At 53.0% G+C, this 27,073-nt stretch overlaps 1 protein-coding gene across 6 annotated transcripts in view; it reads right to left on the bottom strand.

The window, feature by feature from the left end:
• MIDEAS (mitotic deacetylase associated SANT domain protein) overlaps positions 1–27,073 on the bottom strand; it is a 68,875-nt gene that overhangs the window by 7,716 nt on the left and 34,086 nt on the right. For all 6 annotated transcript variants that reach the window (XM_061156700.1, XM_061156702.1, XM_061156699.1 and 3 more), the window contains 8 exons: positions 12,867–14,547; positions 11,385–11,681; positions 5,950–6,295; positions 3,915–3,981; positions 3,307–3,449; positions 3,086–3,189; positions 2,543–2,618; positions 1,776–1,864 (listed from right to left, as the gene is read on the bottom strand). In XM_061156700.1, the coding sequence (XP_061012683.1) occupies positions 1,776–1,864; positions 2,543–2,618; positions 3,086–3,189; positions 3,307–3,449; positions 3,915–3,981; positions 5,950–6,295; positions 11,385–11,681; positions 12,867–14,306 (2,562 nt within the window). In that variant the 5' untranslated portion in view covers positions 14,307–14,547. The remainder of the gene's footprint in view (positions 1–1,775; positions 1,865–2,542; positions 2,619–3,085; positions 3,190–3,306; positions 3,450–3,914; positions 3,982–5,949; positions 6,296–11,384; positions 11,682–12,866; positions 14,548–27,073) is intronic.

Here is a 27,073-nt window from a genome sequence, read left to right as displayed (position 1 = left end):
CTGACAGATATATGGCTGGTTCTTTCCATTTTTCTGTAAGCTTGAGATTTTTCAAAATGTAAAGTTAAAGGGGAAAAAGTCTGGGCACCATTCACATTCAAAGCCAGGCTAGGCCCAGTAACACAGCCTCTCTACATTAATCCAGGCACACGATTTCATTCTTCTTCAGGGAGCAGTGTGGACAGAACTATAAAACTCCCTGATGTCGGGGAGGAACTCAGGGGAGACTAACACGAAAGCCCTGGAAAACCTGCAGAGGAAGCAGGAGCTTAAGTCTCCTTCTAACTCTGCCACTGAATGGCTGTGTGGCCTGAGGCAAGTCTCTTGGTAGGTAATGAGTAGGGTGAGACCAAATGGTCCTCCCAAGCCCTGAAACCCTAGCCCTCCTGTTTCATAAATCCCTTCAGCCACTGGATTTGGTTTCTGGACGACTTCCCCCACCCCCACCACCCAGAGCAGAGTGTTTTCTCTGAGTCTCCCCTTTCTTCCCAGGCTTTCAGACAGCTCAGCCAGTTGCTGGGCTGCACTGGGAACTGGGGGGTTCTGCCCACAGAGCCCAAAGGGTCAGTGAGGGCCCTCTGTGCGTAAGCAGGGAAAAGACATGACTCATCTCCCAGGAATGGGCAAGTCACAGATTCATTAATTAGATCCTGTTTACACTTTTACTATCAATTCCCCCTGATCATCTGTTTGCTTGCCTAATGGTCTGTTCTTTTCATTAAGGCATTAGGGGCGCCTCAGCCAGCTTCCCAGGCATGCACTTCCCGGCAATACTGCCCAGTCAGGGAGCCCAGCAAACGACTGTCCTCACGACAGGGCCCTTAGAGGAGAACTCGTCAGCACTTGGTCCAGGCCCCAGGGCGTCCCTGGCACAACAATCCCAGGAGGAAAGAGCACACTCTGGGAAGCCGTCTTCCCTCAGCTGTCTCAGGCTTTGTGACACAGAGCTGGTGGGAAGGCGCAAGTCCTTGGATTAGCAGAACACTCTCCCCAAAGAACAAGGGGCGGAGAGGACAAGAGAAATCTAGGAAAATTAGGCCCGGGTCTCCTCTACTCCATCAGCTGAGTTCCTGGAAGGAAGCCCCGGCCGCCCCAGCCTGACAGGAAGTGGGCAGAGGCCCCCCCCATCACTTGCTTCCTCTCGGTGCCCTGCTCTCAGGATGACCTCTCCTCCCACATACTAACTGCGGCCTTTGAAGTACTCCAGCGCCTCGGATGGCTCTCCTGCGCCTGCAGCCCTCCTCCTCTTCCTCTTTCCCCTTAGGCAGGTCACTATTTTAAGTTCGGTGCTACTGGGTCTGGTGCCCACTCAGGCCCCTCTGGACTGAGACTTCAAGGTGTGGCCATACTACCCTAAGGTGAAGGAGGGTAGAACCAAGGTGGGGAGAAAGGCCTGATCATATCCCTTCTTGTTTTGTTTAGAAAAATGTCTCTGAAGCTACTAAGTGGCATTGACCTGTTTTTTAATGGCTTGGGAAGTAATTGCAGGCTGCTCCTCCCCCAGCAGATGGTGGTGGTGCTTGTTTAGTCACCAAGTCGTGTCCGACTCTTGTGACCCCATGGACTGGAGCCTGCCAGGCTCCTCTGTCCATGGGGATTCTCCAGGCAAGAATACTGGAGTGGGTTGCCATTTCCTTCTCCAGGGGATCTTCCCACCCAGGGATTGAATCCTAGTCTCCTGCATTGCAGGCAGATTCTTTAGCAGAGGGAGCCCCCAAATCCTGCAGGGGGGGCTCCTGTCCTTCTCTTGCCCCTGAAACAGAGCCCCAGCTCACCAGTTTCTGCACCAGAAAGAAATCCTTCTTGTAGATGGCAATTCCCTTGTTGAACAGCTTCCTCTCAGCCATCTTCCACTGGTCGGAGCCTGCAGGGCAAGAAGGGAGCACGGTAGGAGGGCGGGGTGGGCCTGGGAGCACTGCGGGGGGGGGGGGGGGGCTGTTCTGAGCAGCAGAAAAGTGTGAGGTCGTCCACCCACCGTCTCTGCAGGCACTCAGAGCTGGCTGCACGTCCTGCTTCTGCCACTTACTAGCCTTGCTGCTTAGCCTCTGAGCCTCACTTTCCCCACTTGTGAAAGTGTGAAATGGGATCTAATAATAGAAGCCACCTCACAGACAGCCTGCGGTGCAGACTGAGTAAAACCGTGTGTGCCGAAGCCTAGGTGCTCTGCCTGGCACAGGCGGGATGCACCACCAGTCGGGGCTGGATACCAGCGGCTACTATTGATTCTGCCACTTGGTTAATATCCTTCTGAAAGCACAGTGCCCAGTGTAAGACATGGCACTCCCCAGGCTCCTGCTCCCGATACCCATACCTCCTGGGCTTTCTTGCCCGAATGGGCTCCCACCTGCTGGAGCCCTTCTCCCTTCCCCTGCAGGGCACAGGAAGCCCCCTGAGAGCCACTCCGGCTCTGGGGTTCCCTCAGGCTGAATCTTGGCTTATCTGACCCCCTACCTCTCCACCCCCGCCCCACCCCGGGTTGTGACTCAGCACTGAGCCCCACTGAGAGAGCCCTGGAGGCCCCCGGCCCACCCCACCAGCCCACCTGTGTAGTGATAAGTTGCCAGTGGGTGGTTATGGGGCCGCAGGGGCTTCTTCAGTAGCAGCTTATTCAGCGTTTCCTGAAAGGGAAGTGAGGAAAAGGTCAGGGCCCTGACAGGTTCTCAGTGGCCAAAATCCAGGACTCTGAGTAGGGTGGGCACTTAATTCTTAACTGCAGAGGGGCAAGAGGCCTGGCAGGAGGGCAAGGTCACTGGGGTCGGGCCACTCGGGGTGTCTCAAGAGAGAATACCTGGTCCCCAAGGGAGCAGTCACAGATGGAGAAGGTCCTCAGTGGACAGCCCTGTCTGAGCGGGCGGGCGGCGGGGGGGAACCCACTACCCAGAGACTGGCGTGGACCCCGCACAGTGAAGTCTCGAGTCCAGAACCGGGGCTCCCTCGGGCCGACCCCCTACCATCCCCACCTTGGTCAGACCCTCCTGCCTGCCTCCGATCAGTTCCGCTGACAGGCCTGGCTCCTGTGCCAGAGACACGGCTCCCCCGCCAGCCTCCCCAGGGGGCCCTCCTCCACCGGGGGGCAGGGTCTCACCAGGATGTCTCCCCTGGACTCGTGCAGACAGTGCAGGGCCAGCTCCTGGTTGGTGCCGGCTCCAGGGAAAATGCTGGAGCAGGCAGCTGTCAGCAGATCTTCCACTGGGGGAGGGAGGAGAGAAAAGCACTTGCAGGGCTGAGCAGGGCCTGGTCGGGTTGGGGCCTACCCCACCCATGGCCCAACAGCAGGCCCTTGCCTGCTGGCTCGTGGCCGCTCACCTTGCCTCTGCTTCTCCCGGCTGCTCTCCAGGACCTCCCATGGCTGCCACACCAAGTCAGCCTTGTGGGGGTCTGCAGCGGCCAGGGCACGGTCCCTCATCGAGGGGATTTCCGCTTGGAACCGGGAGCCCACATTGATCCGTCTGCAGGGGTAGAAAGGACAGGGAGTGCGGCCTCACCGTGTGGGGATGGGGAACCCGACTTTCTCCCTGGGGAATGGCGAAGGGGTCGGGGGTGGGGAGTGGCTGAGCAAGGCTTCAGCTGCGTGTGGGGGAATCCAGCTTCCTGAGGACAGCCTAGCAAGCGGCACCTGGTGCTGCCGGAAAGGCAAGGCCCAGAAGTTGCAAAGAGGAGAAGCTCCAGGTTTACAGTCAAAGAAAGAGCCGCTTGGAAGGCCCTTCTGATTTTCTTCGGAGGCAAATTCAAACTGGGCTGGTCCCTTTGCCTTCCCTGTGACTTCCACACGGAAGCTGGGGTGGGGTGGGTGGAGGGAATCAGTGAAGACCCTCAGCACACAGAACCCTCCTCTTCCTTGAGGACCTGCCCGTGTGCACTGGGCCCCAGCTGGCCAACCTCGCCCCCTGGGCCAGAGGCTAGGCTGCACTTACGGCTCGATGCTCACTGGGGTGGCCTCTCCCATCACAGAGAGGACAGGCGGGGTGACTTCGGCGCTATCTATGGGACAAAAAGGAGGTTAGGAGACAGCACCGTCCTCCCTTGAACACAGCCACCCTCCCCAACCCGGGGTGGCTGTTCTGTATGCACGGGAGCCACAGCGGTGACTCAGAGTTTCACGCTGGGCAATCAGGCACCCTGAGTCCTGGCTCTGCAGCCTGCAACTGTGACAAGCAGCTGTAACTTTTACCAAACATGTGGGTCCCTCCCTGTTCACACCTGCTACAAGGGGCCATTACTACCTACCTCCCTAAGATGATGTCAGGCTTCAATGAAATGATGCACAAAGCCCAGCCCTCAATCAACACTAGCTACTGTTATTACTACTACTACCAGCCACACTACTAGAGCCGCCCCGGGAGCTCCCACACGACAGCATCAAGCCCAACGTTCAGCTACGGGTGCTCTAGTACAAGAGGCAGGCACTTCCGCTACAGGAGCGAGGCGGTGAAGGAGACCGCCGTTTCGTAATTCTCTCTTCACTTCCTGGCCAGGTTCTCTGCCTCAGTTTCTCCGAGCTAATCTTAATGCCCTTAATGCGAGCAAGACACTCCCTTGGCTCCACAAACAAAATCTGCTGACTCCTCTCTGCAACCTGAGAGGAAATCTCAAGTCCTCAGCTCAAGCGTCCAAGGCGGTTCCCCTGCCAACTCTGCCTCCCGCCACTGCCTTGCCTGGCCCGTCCATCTCTCCGGGCCCCTCGGGCTCCCTGCACGTTCCACCTCCGGGCCTTTGCACCTCTCCCTTCGTCAGCCCAGGGCGCCCTCCCCACCCGCTTCCTAGTTCAAGTGCAGCTCTAGCCCCACCCTCTCGTCAGTAAATGCGTTCCTCGCCACCAGGGCTAGCAGCCTCTGCAGGCTCCCAAGCTTGAAGTCCGCTTCACTCCCTGAAGACCGCTGATTCCCACCCTGCCTGAATGCTTGCCTCCCTGTCTCCCAAGCCTCCAAGTCAACGCCCCAGTGACCCAGCACTGTCTCTGGAACACACCACAGCGTCCCCCATGTTAATCGGTGCCTCACAGGATCCGCTTCAGGCTTAACATCTAAGTGCAAGAAAAATACTCATGGATGGACAGGACCTCTTCTCTGTTGCCAAGCTGGCCTCCGCAGTGACTTTCTTCTTGCACCACCCAGGCAGGGAGAGAAGCTTCCAAGCTTCCAGTTAGAAGTGGAAGAGCCAAAGGCGCATCAGCTCAGGGGCGAGTCATTCCTCACCCAGACACCAGGGGGCACCAGAGAGCCATGTCATGAGGAGGTCAGGGTCAGAGGTTAACGCGGTGACTCACCCCTGTCCTATCTCTGGATAGGTTTACTTTTTCTTAATCCTTTCTATCACCCTGATAGGATTATCTCCTTTTTCCAGGGGAAATGTGGAGTGGACAACATTTTTTTAGCAATTCACCACCCAAGCCAGCCAAAATGTCTGCTCCGGGCCAAAATGACTGTTGAAGAGACCCGGGAGACAGAATCTGCCACATAATATTAAGAACGAATGTGACACATCAGAGACTATGTGAAGTGCTTTACGTGTCTTAATGCATCTGAACCTCACCACAACCCTCTGAGGCAAGCTATTAGGCTGAGCCATAGGAAACTGCTGTTTGTGATTCTAAAAATAGCTGAACACATATTGGCATTTCATCATTAACCAAATACTACAAACGTCCTCACTTAAATACAGAAGAACTGAGAGCCAGGGAGTTTAAATGCCTCCCACAGGGGATGTAACAGTAAATGGTGGAATTGGGGTTTAAGTCCAAGCAGTTGGGGTAACACCTCCTCTCCTCCACCCCAGGACAACCTCCTTCTCTCTCTCAGAAGACAGACAGCAGAGCCCCTTTCCCCACAGTATTCCGGCTCAGTCCCCAGCAGCCCTAAGCCCGAGTCTTCCCTGTCCACCGCCCTCCTCCCCTCCACACTGCCTGCCCCCCACGGCTGCCAGGGGTGGGGCTGGCGGGGTGTCACTCACTAGACCGGAGCAGGGTGCGATGGGCACTCTTTGGCGTGATGGGAGGAGGGGCTGGGATGCTGCTGGTTGACATGATGGCATTGAAATAGAGTCCAGAGCCTTCCCGCACGGGGCTGAGGATGGGGGGTGGCGTGTAGGGGGGCAGCTCAAAGCTCCGCTCGGACGGGTGGTCGGCAAGGCGGACAGGGGAGCGCAGGTGGCTCTGGTAGGGGGTGATGTTGGAGTAGACCGGAGGGGCGATGAAAGTTCCCGCCTTGGTGGGGATGATCAGGGGCTCAGGTCTCGGCCGCTGCTTTGGTTTCCGCACTGAAGGCTCTCCCTCCAACTTAACGTTCATGTCCTCAGCCTGGAGAAGGAAACAGAACCAAGATGGCTCAGCGTCCCGCATCCTGGGAACACTGAAGTCTTGACCACTGCTTGCCAGTCTCACCTCCAGAACTCAGTCTGCCTACCACACCCACCAAGGCAAGCCTGAGACAGGGAGCGGGGTCGGCACACTGTCTGTCAAGGGCTAAATAGTAAATATTTTAGGTTTGTGGTCCACATACACACATTCGTCGATGCATAGTCTTTAGTCTTCTCCTGACCCCATCCCTACCCCCGCTCTTTTTAAATAATTCTTTGAAAAGTGTAAAAATGAGTCTTAGGGCTGGATTTAGTGCACAGGCCACAGTTGCCAACACTTGCTGTGAAGTATGCTACAGGGCAGGGAACTACTGTGGTGTGGGGCCCAGGCACTGAGACTGGATCACTTGAACTGGGAGCTACTTCCTTTCCTTACCACTTAAAATCACTTAACTCTGTGCATTCTCGTTTTTAACATGGGAAGGGCTTCCCTGGTGGCTCAGAGGTTAAAGCGTCTACCTGCAATGCAGGAGACCTGGGTTCGATCCCTGGGTCGGGAAGATCCCCTGGAAAAGGAAATGGCAACCCATTCCAGTATTCTTGCCTGGAGAATCCCATGGACAGAGGAGCCTGGTGGGCCACATTAGTCCATGGGGTCGCAAAGAAGTAACTTCACTTCACAACAAATACCTACCCAATGGGTAGCTAAGAGGACTAAATGAATTAATACACAGGGATCACTGAGAACAGCACCAGGTACATAGTAGCTAGTCAGTACTGGCTGCTGTCACTACTTAAACCCCAAGTTCTACATTAGATGGAGGCCCATATCGTGTGCCAAGACCCAAGCTGGGCATGTGCCCACACAGTGAACAGGACAGCCCTGTCCTTGAAGAACTTTGATTCTCATAGTCTTAGTCCTACGATCACAGGCTAGCCTACTTGTGCTGTCAAAAGTTAGCCCTCCTGGCTTACATTTCTGCCTGTTTGGTTTTCCTCATGGGCCTCCACACAGAATAGTGAAGGCAAGGCTATACAGGAATACAGGCCTCTCTTCGCTGCATCCCTATCCTCTCAAGAGAGACTGCGAGCCCGACAGGAGTGAGCAAGTGACCTTCATCACCTCCCTGGGTGCACAGGTGAGACTCGCCACATCGACTGAGTGGGCCCAGGAACCACAGGCTTTCTGCCCCTTCCAGATTCCAGCTCCCACAAGACCTTCCAGTGGAGGGCCCGGACTCCCCATGAGGTCTTGGCCTTGTCTTTTAGCCATTTGCACCCTCTCTGCTGTTCTACAGACTAGGAAGAAATGACACTATTCATTTCCCCCCTACTTAAGGGCACAATATGATTGCACAGAAAAAAAAAAAAAAATGCAGTGGAGCCAAAAGCCCCCAAACTTGCTAGACAAGAAATCCAACCTAAACTCAGTTAGCAGTAATGTTTTGTGATTTTATAAGGAAAATGGATTTAAACTATTCTATTAATAAATTATTTGACTGCCTTTTTCATATTGATTTTTTCAATAATGATAATATGATAATGATATCATGGAAGGAAGGAAAGAAAGAAACAACACAAAAGAATTCTTATGTATAATATGATGTACTTCAGATACAAAAACAAAGTATTTATGGTTAGAATAATGTGATGTTTGGGATTTGCTTCAAAAAAAAAAAAAAAATCCAGTGGCAGGAAGAAGTGGAAGTACAAATGAAAGAAGATTAGCTGCATTTTGAAAACTGTAAAAGAGGGTGATGGGTAGATATTAGGATTCATTATACCACTCTATTTTTACACATGATCAAAAATGTCCATAACACAAAGATAAAGAGAGAGAAAGAGATGGACAGACCTCCCCAAAAGCCTAGTGTACAGAGAGTCCTCAGGCAGGAAATAAGAGATCCAAATTCCAGGGCTAGCTCTGCCACTACTTGGCTGTATGATCTTAGGTAAGCCCCTGGCCTTGTTGGGACCTATTTCTTCATCTACAAAATGGGCATGTTGAACAGTGTAGTTGCTTAGGCTCCGTCCTGCCATCCTTAGGACAAGCTGCCCAGGCCTCCAGCCTCCACCATAAGCTTTCCCCTAACCAGAGAACAAGATTCCAGAGAGCAGAAACTATGCTGCTGATGAAAATCTTGGAGCTCTCTTTTGTGTTACAGACACTAGGCATGCAGGCCAACTCTCCAGCTAAGAATGACTAAAAAATCCAGATTCAATACAAAGCCACATTTCTGTGGGTATCAAGACAGCTGAGGAGTTGGCAAAGAATTAAAGTGCCAAGGTCCAGGGAAAAGAGGAAAGCCAAAAAGGTGAGTCCAGCATTTGCAATTGTGTTTTCCCGAGAGAGATGCTGTTATGGAAGAGACAACTGAGAGGCTGAAAAACTGAGCAGAGCTTTTAATAAATTCAAGGAGCCATCAGAATAAAAACTAGGGTTTAGAGCTTGCCAAATGAGACCCTGGTAAACCTGTAGGCTTTCAGCTTGGGACTCCAAAGGGCGATATGCTTGGAATAAAAGTGAATCAGAAATAGACTAGTTCTCAAGTGGAATAATGCCTAGCTTCCAACTATCTGATTATGTTAAAGCAATCCAGGATTGCCTGTGCTCTTTGCTACCTGTCAGATGCAAAGACAGATCCTCTCCAGGAGAGGAGAACATCATCCAGAGTCTTTAATTATCTCAACAACTTTTCATATATAATGTCTGACATTCAATTAAAAATAACCAGATATACAAGAGAGCAAGACGGGATTTAAAAACAAGAAATAGCAGATAATAGACACAGATCCACAGGGATCTCATTAATGGAGTTATCAGATATAAACTTTAAGAAGACTATGCTTGGGAATTCTCTGGTGGTCCAGTGGCTAGGACTCAGCACTTTCACTGCTGGGGCCCAGGTCAATCTCTGGTCAAGGAACTAAGATCCCATAAGCCATGCAGTGCACCACCCTCCCCCCCAAAAAGAAGAGGAGAAAAGAAATACATGCTTAAGTTATGCAACAGAATAAAAGGCATTGTTGAGAGTCTCATCAAAGAACTAGAAACTCTAAAAATGAACCAAATGAAAATTCAATAACTGAAAAATAACTAAAAACAAGAGTGTAATGAATGAGCTTGACAACATATTATACATATCTAAAGAGAGAATGGCTGGACTGATACATAGGTCAGACTAAGAAAAAAAATAACAGAAAACATAGAAAATTGAATGACAGATAAAATATGGGATACAGTGAAAAATTCTAACAAAATGTGTAACTGAAGTCCCATAGGAGAGGAGAGAGAAAATGGAGCAGAAGAAATATTCAAGAAGCACTCTAAACAGGATAAATACAAAGAGAGTAATATTTAGGTATTACAGCAAAACTGCTGAAAACCAATGACCAAAAAAAAAACCTTAAAGCAACAGGGATAAAAAGATACTTTACATTCAAAGGAGCAATAATAAGGGTTATAGTGACTTCTCAACACTGTAACTATAATAGAAGCCTGAAAACAATCAATGGAATGACATCTCTAAAGCGCAAAAAAAAAAAAAAAAAAAACCCACCAAAAACCTACCAATACAGACTTCTCTATCCAGCAAAGTTATTTTTCAAAAATGAACGTGAAATAAAAACATTTTCAGAAAATCAAAGACTAATAAGATTTATTACTAACAGACCCACACTAAAGGAAATACTAAGGGATGTTCTTCAAACAGCATATAAATGATTTGAGATGGAAACTTGGAGATACAAGAAATAAAAAACAACAAAACAATCTACATATATGAATAAATCTAAAATAAACAACTGAACAAAACAGTAATATTATAATGTCCTGATAATGTTAAAATATATAGAGAATGAAAATTCATATCAGTAATTCTACGAGTTAGGGATTAGGGGAAAATGGAGTTAAAGGGTTATAAGAACTCTGCATTGTCTGAGAAGAGATAAAGCACTAACTTACATTAGATTTCAATAAGCCAAGAATGCATTCTCTAGGAAACAGAGAATTAAGCTCTAATGTCATAAAGTATTCACTATGTAATAAGTTAGCCTCTCTCCAATGCATCTAGAATGGTCCTAGCTATGTAACATCCTCCAGATAATTGAGAAAATGGTCACTCAAATCCCTTTCTGTAGGGCTTAGTTCTCTCATAGAACTCCAGGTTAAAAAAAGGCTGCTAGGGTAATCACTGAAGGAGTAACACATTAAGTATATAACTAATAAATTAATAAAGAGGGGAAATGGAATAACAAACTCAATCAATCCAAAGGAAAACAAAAAAGAGGGCAGTGGGGGAGAGAAAGAAAAAGGTACCTGGAAGATTTAAACCAAAGTTTATCAGTAATTACATTAAGTGTAAACCATATCAAAGCTCTAACAAAAAGGCAAAGATTGTTAGAACAGATAACAACAAACTTAATTACATGCCACTTGAAAGATACACCTTAAGTAGAATGATATGGAAAGGCTGACAGTAAAAAGATAGAAAAAGTACAGATCCCATCCTCCCACCCACACTAACCAAAAGAAACTGATATGCCTGACAAAGCAAACTTCAAAAGGCAAAAAAACTAGTAAAGATAAAACATCTCATGATAGTTTCTATTGCAGCTCTAAACGAGCCTGCAACAAACACTGCATCAAAGTGTATAAAACAAATACTGACAGAACTAAGAAGAAACAGACAAAACCTCAATCTTAGTGGGAGATTGCAACACACGTTTGTACCGACAGAACAAGTAAACATTTCTACGTCCCAGAACAAGTAAACATTTCTACGTCCCAGAGCTCAGCACAGGGCCTGACCCACATAACAGGCCCAATCAAAATTTGTTGACCTGAAACAAAAGAGACTCACACACCCTGGATTTTCCTAAACAGTCCACATTTCAAGTATAAAACTGTTTCTTTGTCCTCTATAAGTGCCATTTGTCCAAAAGTTCCATTTGGAAAATATAAATAATATCCCCATGGGGGCTTGAATCCCTCCTATACTGCCACGGTCTGCTTTTTCCCATATAATATCACTACTAAGGCATCAGGAGCACTCTGGTCCGGAGCTGTTTGCACGAGGCACCTCTCATACCTGAGCCGGGGCATCAGTCCCAGGGATACGGGTGGACCGCCGGCGGGTGACAATGACTGACGGCTTGTGTTCAGCGGGGTTCTGCTCGGGACCCTTTCCATCCTCATCAACACCTCCAGCTTGGGCTGCCTCAGTTGGGTCCACTGCCCGCACAGGCACAGACACTGGGATGATGAGGGGTACCATCCCGCTGTCCTCTCGCGCTCGCTTGGCTAAGGAAGGCTCAGAAAACTCCACCCCACACTTGGTAGTTGAAGCCAACACACTTTTCCTCTTCTCCTCAGAGCCATTGGCATCCTGGAGAAGGGGAGTGAGAGGAAATGAAAATGCAGATGGTTAGAAGTCAAGTCCTGATCTGCTGGTCTGGGACCCCTAGTCCCATTGGACTCAGGCTCAAACACCCAGGATGGTTCCCAATGGTCCATGGCAACGTGGCCTTTCCCTGACTACCTTTCCCCCACCATATACCCAAACATTCTTCATAACCTTCCTTCTACCAGGTTCTCCCATCTTGGCCTGAAGCAGAAGTCCCCAGATGGCCATCTCAGGCCACAAATGGCTCACAGACATATTATGTTTGGCCTAGACAGTGAGTGGCATGTGAAATAGCATCTACATACTCAAAACATATCTCTGCAAAAGAGAGTAAGCAAGGAACCTGTGGAAAAGTAAGGGTGGTCTTCGTTATCTTTTTCCCCACTGGCAGCTGGCTGAAGTCAATTCTGCAGCCTCCTACACAAAGGTCTGGCTATACAGGTTTTGGGGATTGAGACCTCTTGTGAAGGAAGGGGCAAACACTGGCTTTGGAGTCAGATACTAGCTTCTATCCTACCTTTATGACCCTGGGAAATCCCAGCTGGGCTTTAGTTTCTTTAGCAATAAAATGGGGTAAATGCCAGCATCCCAGCATCCCTCCCATAAGGTTTGATGAGAAACTACTGGGGATCAAGGATAAGAAACTCCAAGTACAACACAGGAGCTCAAATTCTATTCATTCTTCTTCCCCGTTTAGACTGTCTTTTCTTTCAAATCAACTTTCTTGCAAGATAATTAACATGCAACAAACTGCACCTATTTTTAATTATAGTTTGGTGCAGTTTGACAAGTATAACCCCTTGTGTAACCATGACCACATTCTTGTCGTTTGGCATACTAGGTCTGGAAATGTTTCACCTCCCCCTACTCCCAACCCTGCAAGACCCAAATGAAGGTAACCCACTGCTAGGTGCACTGCATTGCCCTGCCTGCAACCCTGCATGTGAATAAAACCCGCCTTCCCTTCAGGTGTGGATACACCTACATATCCATGGAGACTCTTTGCATGCGCTAAGTTCAAAACTCTCTGAAATGGATGGGTTCTTTCATCTCCTTCAATGAAGGGAGAAAAATGCCCTTGTGGACTTGGATTCCCTGCTCTCCCCTGGCTCCAGACACGGCTCACCCTGCCCTCTGCCGGGTCTGCCCCCAGCCCCTGCCACTCACCTTTGCGTTCTGCAGCGAGGCCAGCTCCACTGCCTTCTGGGCCAGGGTCAGCAAATTGGCCTCCTGGGATGCCCGGCGCCTCCGTCGGGTGCTCTGGATCACCCCACTCCGTAGCACCTGCCCACAGTCCCCCGTGCCCACCGCCCGCATGCCCTCCTCACCGCCCATGGCGGGAGCCTCCCGCTCCCGACCATTGGGTGCCAGTCTCTCCCCGTCCGACAGCAACTGCGACTCCCTCAGCTCCAGCGGGAACCCCAGAGCTTCGGGATGGGGCTGCCCCAGGGAGCCAGGTGGCGGCTGCTGCGGGGCCCAGTGATGTAGGAACAGGTTGCTGGCGGGCTCCTGCCCGGGCTGGGTGCCGGCCCCATCCAGGGCAGTGGAAGGCAAGACGCCCTCCTTAGAGAGGCGGCGGGAACGGCGGGGGAAGGCGATCTGGGCCTGAGGTAGCACAGGCTGCGGGGCTGACTCCTGCAGGAGGGCCTTGCGCAGTTCCGGGTTCATGTCAGGGTTGGGGGGGAAGGGGTAGGGTGCCATGCTGTGGTGGGCCAGGTGGGACTGCCCCAGCGGCCCGGCCGGCTGCAGGCCAAAGTCCTGGGGCTGCTGAGAGGGTGGTGGCTGCTGCATGGAGTAGAAGTTCTCGAACAGCTGCATCTGGGGCAGGGCCGCCTGCTGCTGCTGCTGCTGCTTCTGGGGCGGGAAGGCCCCGACGGGGTTGGGGGGCGGTGGGCCCTGCCGGAAGACCTGCCGATTCACCTGGTGGCCGAACGCCAGCTGGAAGGGCTGCAGGGGCAGCGTCTGGTTTGGGGGCTTCTTGGCCACGTGGAAGGAGTTCAGGGGCGCCTGGGGCCGCCCCACCTCCAGCTGCACCTTGGGCGGCACCATGGGCCGCACGGCGTTTCCGTAGCGATCCAGTTGCGGCCCGCCTCCCTTCTCCCGCTTCAGCGGCTCCGGGTGGTTGTAGTAGGTAGAGACCCCCATGCCAGGATGAGGGCTCCCCTTGGGTCCGCTGTAGAGGGGCAGGCTGTGGCGGTTCCACGTCGAGTGGGGTGGAGGCTGGCCTGGCTGCTGCTGCCAGCCGCTGTCGCTGACACCCCCGCCCCCTCCGCGCTCCGGGCCCCGCCCCGGAGCCATCACGGAGTTGGGCCACTTGACCGAGCCCACCTGCTGGGACAGCATGGTCCGCTCAGACCCGTACACCACAGAGTTGAGCAGGGCCAGGCTGTTGGAAGGGGGCAGTTCCACCGGCTGGGAGTGGGCAGCAGCCCCTGCTGGACCCTCGTGGGCAAAGTAAGGCTCCTCCTTCACTCGGGACTGCGGAGGAGCCGGGGCCTGCTGGGGGGCTTGCAGGGGCTGAGGCTGCTCCTTGGGAGCTGGTTCTTGGTCCCCAAAGAGGCAACGCTTCCGCTTGTTCTGAGCCTTGGGCTGGGCCTGGAGGTTCATGGTGTGGCCAACGGGGGCCCCCGGCAGTGAGACCTACTTCACCAGTCGCCCATCCCCTGGGGGATGGTCCTGCTGGAAGCCGGGCACTAATCCAGCAGCCAGAGGTGGGGCCAGAGGAAATGCTGGATGATGTGGTCAGGCACAGGGAGGAAGAACGGCAGGCTCTTCCTTCCTTTCTGCGGCGACGCTCTTGGGCTCCTCTACTTGTCCCGGGTCATGATGCTCCGCAGGGCCCTGGAGCCTGCAGACAGAAGAGCAGCAACAGTGTCAGCTGCAGCCTCCCAAGGATGCCCCCAGAGGTCGGTATGCGTGTGAGGGGAGGGCCTTGAGGGTCCTGCGGCTCCGCTGCCTCCTGGGGACAAGCTCAAGGCCACAGACTGACCATGACGAGGCAGGAGCCAGGGCCTGAGGGGAGCGACCAGGAGGCAGCAACATCTCCCAGGGTGCCCTGTGACTGTCCCCCAGTCCCACCACCTCGCCCTCCTGGTTAGCGTCCAAGATGGCTCATTTGGTTGTGTAACTTCCGCTTGGCACAAAGGCACCTGCCAGGGAGGCAAGCTGGGGCTGAGATCCAGCCCGAGCCCCTGCAGTCAAGCTGGGATCGGGGTGACAAGGGCCATATGGGGTTCCCTTCTCCTCTGAAGCCAGGCCTCAGCCCGCTGGGCAGCCAACCAGGTCCTCTCGCATCTCGGTCCAGCAGTGGCCTCCCCAACAGAGCCAGCGGGATTTTTTTTTCAGCCAGTGCCTCCTCTGACACTCCATGCACATCTCAGGCAGGAAATGGAGAAAATAGGAGTTGCAGCTGCAGGGTCGGGAGCCCCACCAGGCCCTTGCAGAGTCAAGGCCCAAGGCTAGGCTGCCGTCCCTCTGCACATAGGTGAGGCCCCAGAAGGGAGTGTGTGCAGTCCTAACCCCACCCCTGGGAGGAGCTGCTGGGTGGGACTGTGGCAGCCACAGTCTTCCCCAAAGGAGCAGGGAACCTGTTTTGCAACCTGGGCTGGCAGGAGACAGGATGCAGCCCAGTAGCTGGTCAGCAGTCCCCGCCCACCCTCTTCCACCGCCCAAGAGCTCCTGGCACCTTGAGCAAAGAACAGCATAGCTGTGATACTGAGGGGAGGCGGATTTCTAGAACACAAGTCCTGAAGGCTTCTCCCTGACACGGCATGACCAACGTGCTCACAGTGTTCCTATGTTTGCTTTGTAACTTGATTTAAAAGCAACAACAACCCAGGTCATCCTTTTTATCCTGCTACTGAACAGAAGGCATCCAGACCAGTATTTTACAATTTACGTATGTTTTTATTACTTGTATGCAAGTTATAACTCACACCTAGACTGTGCATGTATTTTTGAAGACTTTTTCTTTCTTCGGAGAGGGTTGGTTTCATTTTTTTCCTTTGTTTGCCTCTCTGGGAAGTTGGTGAGGGTGAGAGCTACATGGCCCACCTCTTGCCCACACTAAGATTCGGATCCCAAGCCACTCAAGTCTAGAAGGGAGGGGAGGGAAGGGAGCTCGGGAAGCCCGCCCCATCCCCGCTCCCCCCCGCCCCCCAACCCCGTGAATACATCTGCAGGTCCCAGCTGAATGACCTCGGCATCAGAGCCTAGACGCCCCAGGTCACCACGAGCAGCCTGGGGAGTTCGCAGGAAACCAGCCAAGGGGCGCAGAGGCGGACTGGCTGGGTTGGGGGCAGGCTCCGGTGTGAAGCCCTGGCTACACCCAGAGATGGCCCGGGCCACGGGGAGGCGGCAGTGCTATCGCTCCTCTGCAGGCTTCCGCAGCTCCCTTCCCCTCCCGGAGAGGCTGTGACTCACTCCGGCCCCCCTGCTGCCTTTCACTTTCACCCAGCACCCAGAAGGGGAGGAACTTCCTCCTCCATTTCCTTCCCCAGCTCCCGGCCCTGCTGTGAGCGGGCCCTGCTGTGAGCGAGAGCGGCTCTCCGAGCTGCATCCGCTTTGTCTCGCCTGTGGAAGCTGGGGGAAGGCGAGGAGGGTATCCAAGTCACCCAGGCGCCCCCTCGCCCACCCCCTGCCACACCCCAGGAGGATTTGGGAGGCAGAGCGCGCCGAGGCCACAGAAACCACATTCTAAACAAACCCCTTTCTCTTGCTTTTAAACTCTCACGCCCTGACAGCCAAGCCAGCACACAGAGCAGAGAGAGAGAGACCCAAAAGCTCCCCCCAGACCGAAAACAAGCCTGGGCGCCAGGGTGAAGCTGCAGGGTGGGACTGTCCCGGCCACAGGAGTTGGCTCTGCCTCTCCAATCAGAATGAAGCACTACAAGACAGAGGAAGGAAGGACAAGCTGCATGTGTGTGTGTGCGTGTGCGTGTGTGTGTGTGTGTGTGTGTGTGTGTGTGTGTGTAAGGGGGGTATGAGGGGGAGTTGGCAGGTCCACGTACAAGACAGAGGAAGGAAGGACATGCTGTGTGCGTGTGTGTGTGTGCATGTGGGTACCAGTGTGTGTGCGTGCATGTGAGTGTGTGTGTATAAGGGGGGTATGAGGGGGAGTTGGCAGGTCCACGTGCCTCCAGGGAGCAGGGAGCCTCCCCTCCCCTGACAGAGGAGGCACACAACACCCCCCACCCCATCCCAGCCCTACTGCCTGGTGAGCCGCAGCACAGGCTTGGGGCTTGGAGGAAGGGAAAGCCCACGTGGCCCATGGGCCCGGGTGCACGTGCCTCATGGAGGTGTTCCAGGCACAGGCATGGCCGCTCAGCGCAGAGGGGTTGGGGTTGGGATTGGGGCTGGGGAGGCCGGGGTGGAGTCTGAGAAAGGGCATCCGAGGCAGAGCTGCTTCTGCCCCAGTCCCACGCTGGCTCAGCTGCAGCTGTTCGGTCTGCCGCCCACCCCCTACCCTGCCCATCAGGGAGGGCCTTGACTCCTCACACCACAGAAGGTTTTCAAAGCTGCCGGGCCAGGGACTGGTTGAGAAAAAAATCAAAGGGGCCAACTCTGGGGAGGCTGAAGCTTCTACAGAGGCCTCCCTGTCACCCCCACTGGAACACTGCTCATAATGCTAAGAGCACAGATACCCAAGCCTGCGACCCTCAAGGAAAGATCATTATGTGGGGGGATGGGGAAGAGAGTGGAAGACGCCCGAGAAGCCCAGTGGTAGGAGGGGAGGACACACCAGGACAGCAGGGCAAGGAGAAGAGGTAGTGGTGGCGGTAGTCAGTGGAGAAGTAGTATTTATAATGATACGAACAACAAGAGTGCACCGTGCCAGGCAGATCCTAAGTACTCTGCACATATTTAATTCCCACAACAGCTTTATAAAGTAGCATGAAGTCAAAGCATGAAGCATTGTTATTTAAACCTCTATTTTCCAGGTGAGTTAGGCTCTGAAGGGCTGAATAACTTGCCAAAGGTCACACGGTAATGAACCTACAGAGCCGGGGCTTGAACTCCAAGACCAAGTTCTTATTCCCCATCCCCAATACATGCCGCTGGGCTTCCCTCGTAACAGTTGGTAAATCATCTGCCTGCAATGCAGAAGACCTGGGTTCAATTCCTGGGTCAGGAAGATCCCCTGGAGAAGGAAATGGCATCCCACTCCAGTATTCTTGCCTAGAGAATCCCATGGACAGAAGAGCCTGGCAGGCTACAGTCCATGGGATCGCAAGAGTAGGACACGACTTAGTGACTAAACCACTACCACCAAAGCATGCTGCTAAGACACCAGGAACCTCTCTGCATACCACCCTCCCAGAGCACAGCAAGAATTGTCTGGACACGGATATCCCTCCTCATTGGTGCTGGGAAGCCCCTTAACTGGACAGGTAAACATCTCCTATTCTGCCCCAGTACAGCTTAGGCCCTCAGACCTGCAGAAACAGAAGGAAGGGGGGTGGGGACCCACACCACAGAGGCGCCAGCAGCCGTGGGAGGTCCACCCACAGGGAGGACTTGAGACTGCACTGGTCACTTCCACCTCACTCTCAGAGCTGGACCCTCCAGCCCCTGCAAGCCCACCCCTGCCTCAGTTCTGGGGGCTGCTGGTGGGGCTTCCAGCTCTGAGCCCACTCATATGTCACAGCCTGCAACTCTGCCCAGGCCCAAACCACATCCTCCCATTTCTTCTGTCCCAGCCCTCCTCCTCTGTCCCTCAGGTGGAAGTCAGCCTGGCCTTCCTCACAGTGAGGGAGAGCTAGGAAGCCATCCTTTCTGAAGGTTCCCACCTGATTCAACCCTGAGGTTGCAGGGAATGGGGTGTAAGGAGGAACTCCTGCAGGCAAGCTCGCCCTTGGGACCAGCTGCAGGGCCTCTGACAAACGGATGCAGAAACACGGCAAAAGGAAACCCACAGACATCATGGGGCCCCAGACACTCACACCCACTCTATCAGTCTGACTGTCTGTCAAGGCTCTATGCGCTCTTGCCTTCCTCCGGGAGCCTCACTGCTGCAACCAGTCCCTGACCACACCACAGACAGCCCTGGGCAGAAGACACAGCCGGCATCTGATCTCAACAGCCAGGGACCTCTGGGGCTTTCAGGAGGACCTACAGTGAGAAACACTTTCTCTCTACAGAGGAAAGCAGTGTGCACAAAGAAAAGAAAACAGCGCTGAACCTACACGTGTTCTGCAGACACATGAGGGAAGGTGCCGAAAAGGCTCTTGGGTGTTCTGCGCTGGTGGTGACACCAGGCCCTCCAAGGACGGCAACTCGAACACACACTGCTCCCCACGTGCCATCAGCGGCCCGGCTGCATGTGGACATTGACTAGGAGAGGCCAGTGAGCCCTCAGTGGCCATGGGGCTAGGCCATTCAGTGCAGTCATCCGAGAGACGAGACTGTTGTGAGTCAAGGATACAGAGGCCAGGAAAGGGGTGCCCAGCCCAGACCCAGCAGCCGTGGGGCTTCACCTCTGGCCCGGGGATGACGGGACGGAAGGATCCCTCCACCCCAGGATGCTAATGCTCCAAGTTCCTGCTCCACCACCCGGGCCCCACAAACTCAGCACCAGGAAGAGGGGGAGTCAGAGCTCATCCATCTCCAACGTGAGCAAACAGACCTAAATATGGCACTCGACAAGGACCCAGATCTCTAGGCCAGCCAGCTCCGTATCTGGCTATCTTAGGACAAAGTCTAAACTCCCTATCTGGCCCACAAGTCCCTGCAGACTTGGGCTCCTGCCACTTGTGTCAACACTCCATGCTGGAGCCGTCATTCAGAGCGGCTCCTGCTCCAAAACACTGTTCCTGCTTTGTTCCAGGTCTCTGACCAGGCAGTTCCCCTGCCAAGCACACCATTCCACCCTTTTCATCTGACCAAGTCCTACTCATCCAGCAGGTCAGAGACATTGCTTCCTCTGGGAAGTCTTTTTCTCACCCCAAGCCGAAGCCAAGGACTATACGCTGAGCCCATAATACCACCTAAACGCCATGGCTGGGCTCAGCCCACTGAATTCCAGATGCCTATTTCTTTGTCTGCCAGCAGACAACAAGCTCCAGGGGGCCAGAGTCTACAAATCATTGTGCCTTGGCTCTCGGCTTGTACCTGCCTCTTAGGTTGCTCATTCAAGACTGCGCCCTAAGTGAGTCAGAGCCCTGCCTGGGCAGAGCCACTATTCATGCCTGTGTGTCTACCCTGGGCTCCTGCCCAGCTCTGACTTCCGGTCCCTCTCCCCAATGTACATCAGAGCTCCTGAGCATATCACCCTGCAATGAAGTGAAGTCCAGTCTTATAACCCCATCAGTGGCCCCAGACCCCATCCACTAAGCTGAACACAAATCCTTTTCCAACTGTTGGCCCCTAAGCTACTTGTCCCCTGACTGTCACTCACTGTCCCACATGTAGGTCAGGACACACAGGACAACTGAGAAAGTGCTAGTCCCCACTGTTGTCCCCTGGCCCATTCTTTTTTCCTGTGAGGCTTCCTGCTCCAGCCTAGACCAAGGCCAGGGACATGAGCCTGTGGATCTGTTTACCTCGTGCTCTGACCAGGCTGGGTAGAGCCAACGTGTCTGGCTACAATGCCCAGGGCAGTGATGAGGGGCCCTCTCCAAAGGAGCCCAGCACGGCCCGGCTGGCCCTCCAGCCCAGGCTTGTATCCTGAAAAGCTCTCACTCAGATATTCTGGGGCCATTGGCTACAGGCAGACTGGGCAAATGGCCCGCAACTGCCATCTTGGGCCAGCTAGAGTTGCCCAGGCCCTAGGTAGACCTTGCCTCTAGACACAGTGTAATCATTTGCAGTGCTGTGTGCCCTCTCTAAGTGGAAGTTCACACCCAGGCTGAAGGGCCCCATTTTTCCAAGCCACTGGACACACAAGTCCTGTTCTCAGGAAGCATGTAAAACCAATAAGGAAGGAGACACCAGCCACAGAGATGAGGACCTGCCTCCCACAAGTGTCAGTTCCCCTGGGGGTGTGAGAGAACAGACCCATGATATGCCTGTTCCCCACCCAGAGAGAGTCCTCAGATTATCACTTCTCCAGACTAAACCTCAGGCTTGAAATGCAGAGGCCAGACCTGGCCAGGCCAGGGTGTCACGGGTCCCAGGAGTCCCAGCAGTCAAGCTGGACAGACTCAGAGGCTTGGCCAGGGTTCGAGCTGCCTGCAGTTTGAGCTTGGACTGTAACAATGCCAACACAGAGATGCTTTTAAAGGGATACAAGTGAGAGGAAATCCTCTGCCATAGGAGGCACCCACTATGGGGCTTCATTCAGGCATCTCCCTTTATCATCCCCTCCCCTACTGCCCCCACAAACACCCCCAGGATGTCTGAGAAAGTTGAGACACCCAAATCCGTTTTACAGCAGGGAAGCTGAGGCAGAGAGAAAACTTCAAGGTTGAGGCAGAGCCTGGAATGGACTGAGCTCCTGGTCCAGCTTTTGTCCACACTCGGGGGGAACTGGCCTGCTTCCCTCCTGGGCAAGGGCCACCGAGGACCACAGGCAGCTCAGGAAATCCCCTTCTACAGCACTCGGGACTTCCGGGGGGGAGGGGGAAAGTGGAAGCTGGCAGGTTCAGACTGTCTCCAGAAGAGACAAGGCAAGTGTCCCTGCAGCTAGCCCTTCAGTGACTGAGCCTCTGGAGAGGGCTTCATGGGGACTTCACAACTGTCTCTAGGCCCTACAGGGTTCACACCACCAGAGGCTGCTCCAGCTCCACCCTCCCCTTCTGGAAGGGCCTGGCTCCTCTTCTGGAAGGACCTGGCTCCTCTTCTGGAAGGGCCTGGCTCCTCTTCTGGAAGGGCCTGGCTTGCTGGCAGGTCTAGGGCAGGGCTCCCTAGAGTCTGTGCCTGAGTCCCAATGCCAGACTCTGCCCCAGACTAACATACAGAGAAGGCCACTCGCAGGGACCTTCCTCATCATGACCCTGCCCTGCCTGCTCCCCCTCTCACACACACACACTCTTCTGTAGCCCTGCAGGTCTGCCCACGGCCCCTTCATCCACTCAACAAGCATTCGCCGAAAACTGGCTATAAGCCAGGCTCTGAGGAGACACAGGAGATGAGATACAGTCCCTACCCACACAGAGCTACCAGTCCAAAGTGGGAGAGAAGAACAGAAACACAAATGAATTATAATGCAAGGTAGCCTGTCCTGGGGCTCAAGATACATGCAGGGAATAGGTGACCCTGGGAAGAATTCCCCGACTTTGAACCTTGGCTGGAGCAGTTCACTCTGCCTGGAAGCCCTGCAGCCACTCTGACAACCTGCCTCCTTTCAAAGCCCACCTCCTCCAGGCAGCCCTCCAGCACACACTGTTCTCACCCTTTCTGAATCTGCATGCTTTTATTCGGTGTTAGCCATGAGTCCACAAGGCTTCTTCAGTTCCCCTCTGTTTTTACAGCAAGGCTGGGAGAAGCAGGGCCTGGAGGCAACGTGGCCCAATGGAGAGGAAACAGTGAACTGGTTGTCAGGTAACCATGTCTGGTCTAGAACCCACCACTCATTGGTTTCTTCTGCCTTTGAGGAATTTAGGAGCAAGGGAGGGGGGACCAAGGCCTGTGTCCAGGAACCACTTCTGTGACAAGCGACTGCCACAATACAGAGTAGCCACTAGCTTTGCTCGTGTGTCCAACGAGTGTGAGTAGTGCTCACTTGTACAACCACTTATTCCCACCGGAGAAAGGAGGAAAGGTTAGCTCTGAAAAGTAACTTGTACCAGCTCACAGCCTGAGGTCCCAAGGGAAGAGCCGGGATTGCAATCCAAGCCTGCCACCAGGTCTCTGTCACACTCTGCTGCCTGCCAGTGTTGAGCAGTGGTTCTCAAACCCACCCTGAGAGATTGGTTCGTGGGTCTGGTAACGGGGTACAGGCTCCAGGTGGGGAAATCCACAGTGCTTCCTGAGCAGCCCAGGGTATGCCCGGGTGCTGGAGCAGAGGAAAGGCTAGAGGTCAGATCCTGGCCCCGGGCAGTTTCCGAGGACCTACTGCTTCTCATTCCCCTGGGAGCCACCAGCCAGGTTACCGTGCCCTGCCCAGGAGGCATGAGGGGTCCCAGGAGCCCTAGGGCTGACTGTGGCTCCTACAGGGCCTAAGTCCCGCCTGAGCTTTTACCACCCGGCAGACACCGTGCTGAGTGCACCGCAGGCAACATCTTCTTTAACCCTCACTCTTCTTTGTCCCATTTTACAGGTCTGGAAAGATATCTATTTAACACAAAAGAAACTGGTAATAGGGTAACAGAGGAACAAAAAAAAGACATCAGACACAGTAATCAAACAGCAAAAATGGCAGACATATAAACCAATCTTTTCAATAATTATTTTAAATGTAAACAGATTAAACACCCCAATTAAAAGGCAGAGGTTGGGAAATAGATTAAAAACGAAACAAAACCATGATCCAGCTGTTAACAAGAGACACACACTTTATATTTAAAGACACAAATAGGCTGAAAGTAAAAGGAGGGAAAAAAAAGTATACCATACTAACAGTAACCAAAAGAAAGCTGGAATGGTTCGGCTAATATTAGACAAAATAGACTTTAAGACAAAAACTCTTAGAGACAAAGGAGAATGCTTCATAATGGTAAAAGTGTCTATCCATCAACAGGATATTATAATTATAAAGGTATTTGTACCTAAGAACAGAGTCCCCAAAACACATGAAGCAAAAACTTTCAAAACTGAATGGGAAAACAGACAATTCAACAATAATATTTGGAGCCCTCACTTTCAAGAGTGGATAGAACAATTAAACAAAAGATCAACAAGGAAACAGAAGACCTGAACACTATAAAGCAAATAGACCTAACAGATATCCATAGAACATTCCACCCAACGATAGGAGAATACACATTCTTCTCAAGGGGACACAGAATATTCTCCTGGAAGGATCATAAATTAGGCCATGAAACAAATCTCAATAAATCTGAAAGGGCTGAAGTCATACAAAGTGTGTTCTCCAATCAAAATGAGATAAAATCAGAAACCAAAAATAGAAGGAAATTTGGGGAATTTCAGGAAATGAAGGTTCGAAGTAACTTGTCAAGTTCCCACAGCTCAGAAAGGCCACTCCTTTACTGAGACCATGCTCTCCACACCTTGCGCACAGCCCTAGGAAGCCACAGATCTCAGACTTTTGCAAACGCCTGGGGAGCCCCTTCTCCCAGCCACCACCCCAGACACACACTGAAACTGACCCAAACCCCAAGCTTGATCCCAGAATCAAAACAAGCTGGGCAGGGAGAGCCCTTTAGGGCTATCACAGCTTGTTAACCAGCCCTGCTTCTCCCTGGGAAAATGGTCACAAGCAAATATTTCACTCCCCCAGCCAATCTACCCAATGTCCAAAAGGCAGATCCTTCCCCCAAAGAAGGAAGCTAACATTTACAGAGGACTTCTTCCAGGCCAGACAGCTGACATACCCTAATCTACAAACACAGTCTGCCTACCCAGGCATCCTCATTGTCCCCATGCTACAGAAGGAAACTGAGGCTCTGTTATTAAGGTGGCAGAAGCAAGATTCAAAATCTTGTCGTCTGCCTTTAAGTCCCTGATTTTTTTCATACTTCTAGGAAGAAGCCTCAAATCGTGTTGTGGGCTTCAGAAGGAATGCTACACACAAGAACCCCACAAAGCCAGCTGTGGACCCTCCACTTTCTCATGTTTCCTCCTAGAACTGCTGCTTTTCCTGGGGCCATTTCCAAGTAGAGCATAGTATATACGACTCCCTCCCAAGAAATAATCCCAGCCCCGGTCTGCAGGAATAGGCTCCCTCAAAATCACAAGCATCTCAAGACCCTCTTGGAAGTGAGGAGAGCCCATAGTGCTTTGAGGTGGGAGGACTATGGGGGTGAGTTGGGAGCTGCAGAGTCAGCAGGATCACCCTCCGGAATAAGGGTCGCCACACCACATGGAGAAAGGTGGCTTGTGCCTCTTCAGAGCCAACCACCAAAGCAGAGCAACAGCTGGAGAAGCTAAACAGATTACAAATCTCAAGGGATGTCGCTTGACATCCTTTCACTCGGTTCAATTCCACAAAGAGCCCAGAGAAGGAAAGAAACTTGCCTGCAGATACACAGCCAGGAGCAAGAATCAAGGATGCCAACAACAATGCTTCATGCCACCACTCAGGAGGCCCCATCTTTTGGCAAGATATGAGGCAGGGCTTGGAGCCCAACATCGCAAAAATAAGGTTTCTATTTCACCATCATCACAACCTCCGACATTTCTAGAGGGCACTACTATGTGCCAAGCATGGTGCTGAGAACCCTACATTCAGGATCCTGTTAAATCCTCAAGATAAGGTGGGTATGATGACACTCTCCCTTCTCAGCGAGGCACCTGAAGAGCTGAGGTCATGGGAGTACAGAGGCCATGCCAGGACTGGAACCTAGAGCCCCATCTGCAGGGCCACAGGCTCAGCCTCCTGCTGGGGTGCAACTCAGGCTCTTTGGGATGGATGGCAGCAGCCTCCGGCTGTTTCCATCTTCTCCCTGGCTTCAGCTGGCCTAAAAACCGCTGTCATGTCCTGAAAGTGTGGCTGGTCAGGAAAGGTGAGTGAGCGAGGCCTGGGAGGCGAGTGGCTTTTGAAGATGAAGACGCTACTACTACTGGTGATCACCACCACTGGGCCAACTTGTAAAGCTCAACATCTTCAGTTTAAGAGGAAGCCACATCCCTCCCACATGCTCCAGCCCCACACCCACGGTCGGCCAACAGCTCTTTAAAAATAAGCCGTGACTCGCCTCAAATCCCCATGGGGGCCCGGGGTTCCTGCCCCCTCCCCCTGGCACCCTGAAATCTGGGTCAAGTCAGTCCATGCTTGGGTTCCTTACTAGTGCCAATGTCCCCCACCCAGGGCACCAAGCATCAGCCCCAGCACCTCTCTGCATGGGACTCTCAGAAGGGTTTCTTCGCAAGACGTGAAATCTCCAAATAAAGGTTGTTCACCGTGCATCCTGAGTAAAGGAGACAGATGCTCAAGGCCACCCCAAAAACCATTGGTCCAAATCTTGATTTCATGGCTGATGGGACTGAAATCCCGAGAGGTAACGTGACTTGGCCAAGAACACACGGTCAGAATCCCCAGGGGACGTTCTCAGACTCAGCACTCTCTCAGACCTGCCACTGCAGCCTCTCCTTCTTGGGAGGAAGGGGGAGGCGGGTGTCCAGCGTGTGATGTCTTCATCAGCTCTGGCTGTCCCGCCTGGCCCACCCTAGAAGGAACTAAGACCTACCTGATGGCCTGGGGGAGGGAGGAAAGGGAGTTTTTTTGTTTTGTTTTGTTTTTTTAGGGAGTGTTTTTTTTTGGGGGGGGGGCACCCTGCTGGTTTGGAGGATAAGAATGGGGACAATATGGCTCTCCAATACCTGTCAGTGATCAAGAAGCACAAAACCTTGCTGCCAGCAAGCATGCGGGCTCTCAGCAGGGCTGCCTGGGGCCTCCCTGATGGGCTGCGGAGCGGGCACAGTGCCAGCTGCCTGCCTTACTCGTCCAGCCATCCAGTCAGTGTCACGGCCTTTCTCAGGCCCCGGTCAAGATGCAGGGCCTCTGCCAAAAGCTCACACATTCCTTGCGTTTCTCCGGGTCTGAGCAGCTGCTGCAGGCCCTTTTCTCCTGTGTTGATTTATTCTTTATTGTTCCTGAAATACACCCAGAGGCCTTTGGCACCCAGCACCGCACAGCATCCAGCCCAAGCCCCAAGTACACACCAACCGAGCTCTCTGGGACCTGGGCCAAGTCAGTTGGAACGATGGGCCCTGGGGTCACACCCAGCAGCCAGGAAGGGAGGCCCAAGATCCCACCTAACCCCAGCCTGTGGCCCCAAAGCTGTTCTCAGGACAAACAGTGGCGGGGATATTTGGGGAGGAGGAGATGCTTGGAAGGTCTCTGGGAGGCCTAAACTAAACCTTTCCACTCCTCTCATGCGTGAGTGACTTCCCCAGCAAACCACCACTGCCCTGCCCCCACCCCCCCGACACACACGCGCACACACGCAGAGCTGACCCCTATGTGCCTATCGACCTCCGCAGCAGGGCCTGGTGACTCAGGCTGGGCTTCTGGCTGGCCTGTAAAGTTTGGAGAGAGAGGCATCAGAGGGGTCTTCCCCACCCTTCCCTGCCCAAAATATCTCCCCTATCAGCCAGTCTAATGGTGCCTGAATTCCTACCATCAACACTTCATTCCAAGGGTCAAAGCATTGTTCCTTGTGCACGTGAAAACAGCCCGGAGAGGTGTGGGAGCTGCCCGATAAAAAGACAGGGCTTTGGGGTCAAACAGAAGGTGTCCCAGCTTCTCCAATCACCTGCCTCTCTGTGGGCCTCAGTTTCCCTACCAGTAAATGGGCATAATACCTTTACCACAT

Source organism: Dama dama, chromosome 12, assembly GCF_033118175.1.
Source record: "Dama dama isolate Ldn47 chromosome 12, ASM3311817v1, whole genome shotgun sequence".
In the NCBI taxonomy this organism is placed as follows: domain Eukaryota; kingdom Metazoa; phylum Chordata; class Mammalia; order Artiodactyla; family Cervidae; genus Dama; species Dama dama.
Note: the sequence above shows the minus strand (reverse complement) of the source record. Positions and strands in the feature narration are given on the sequence as shown.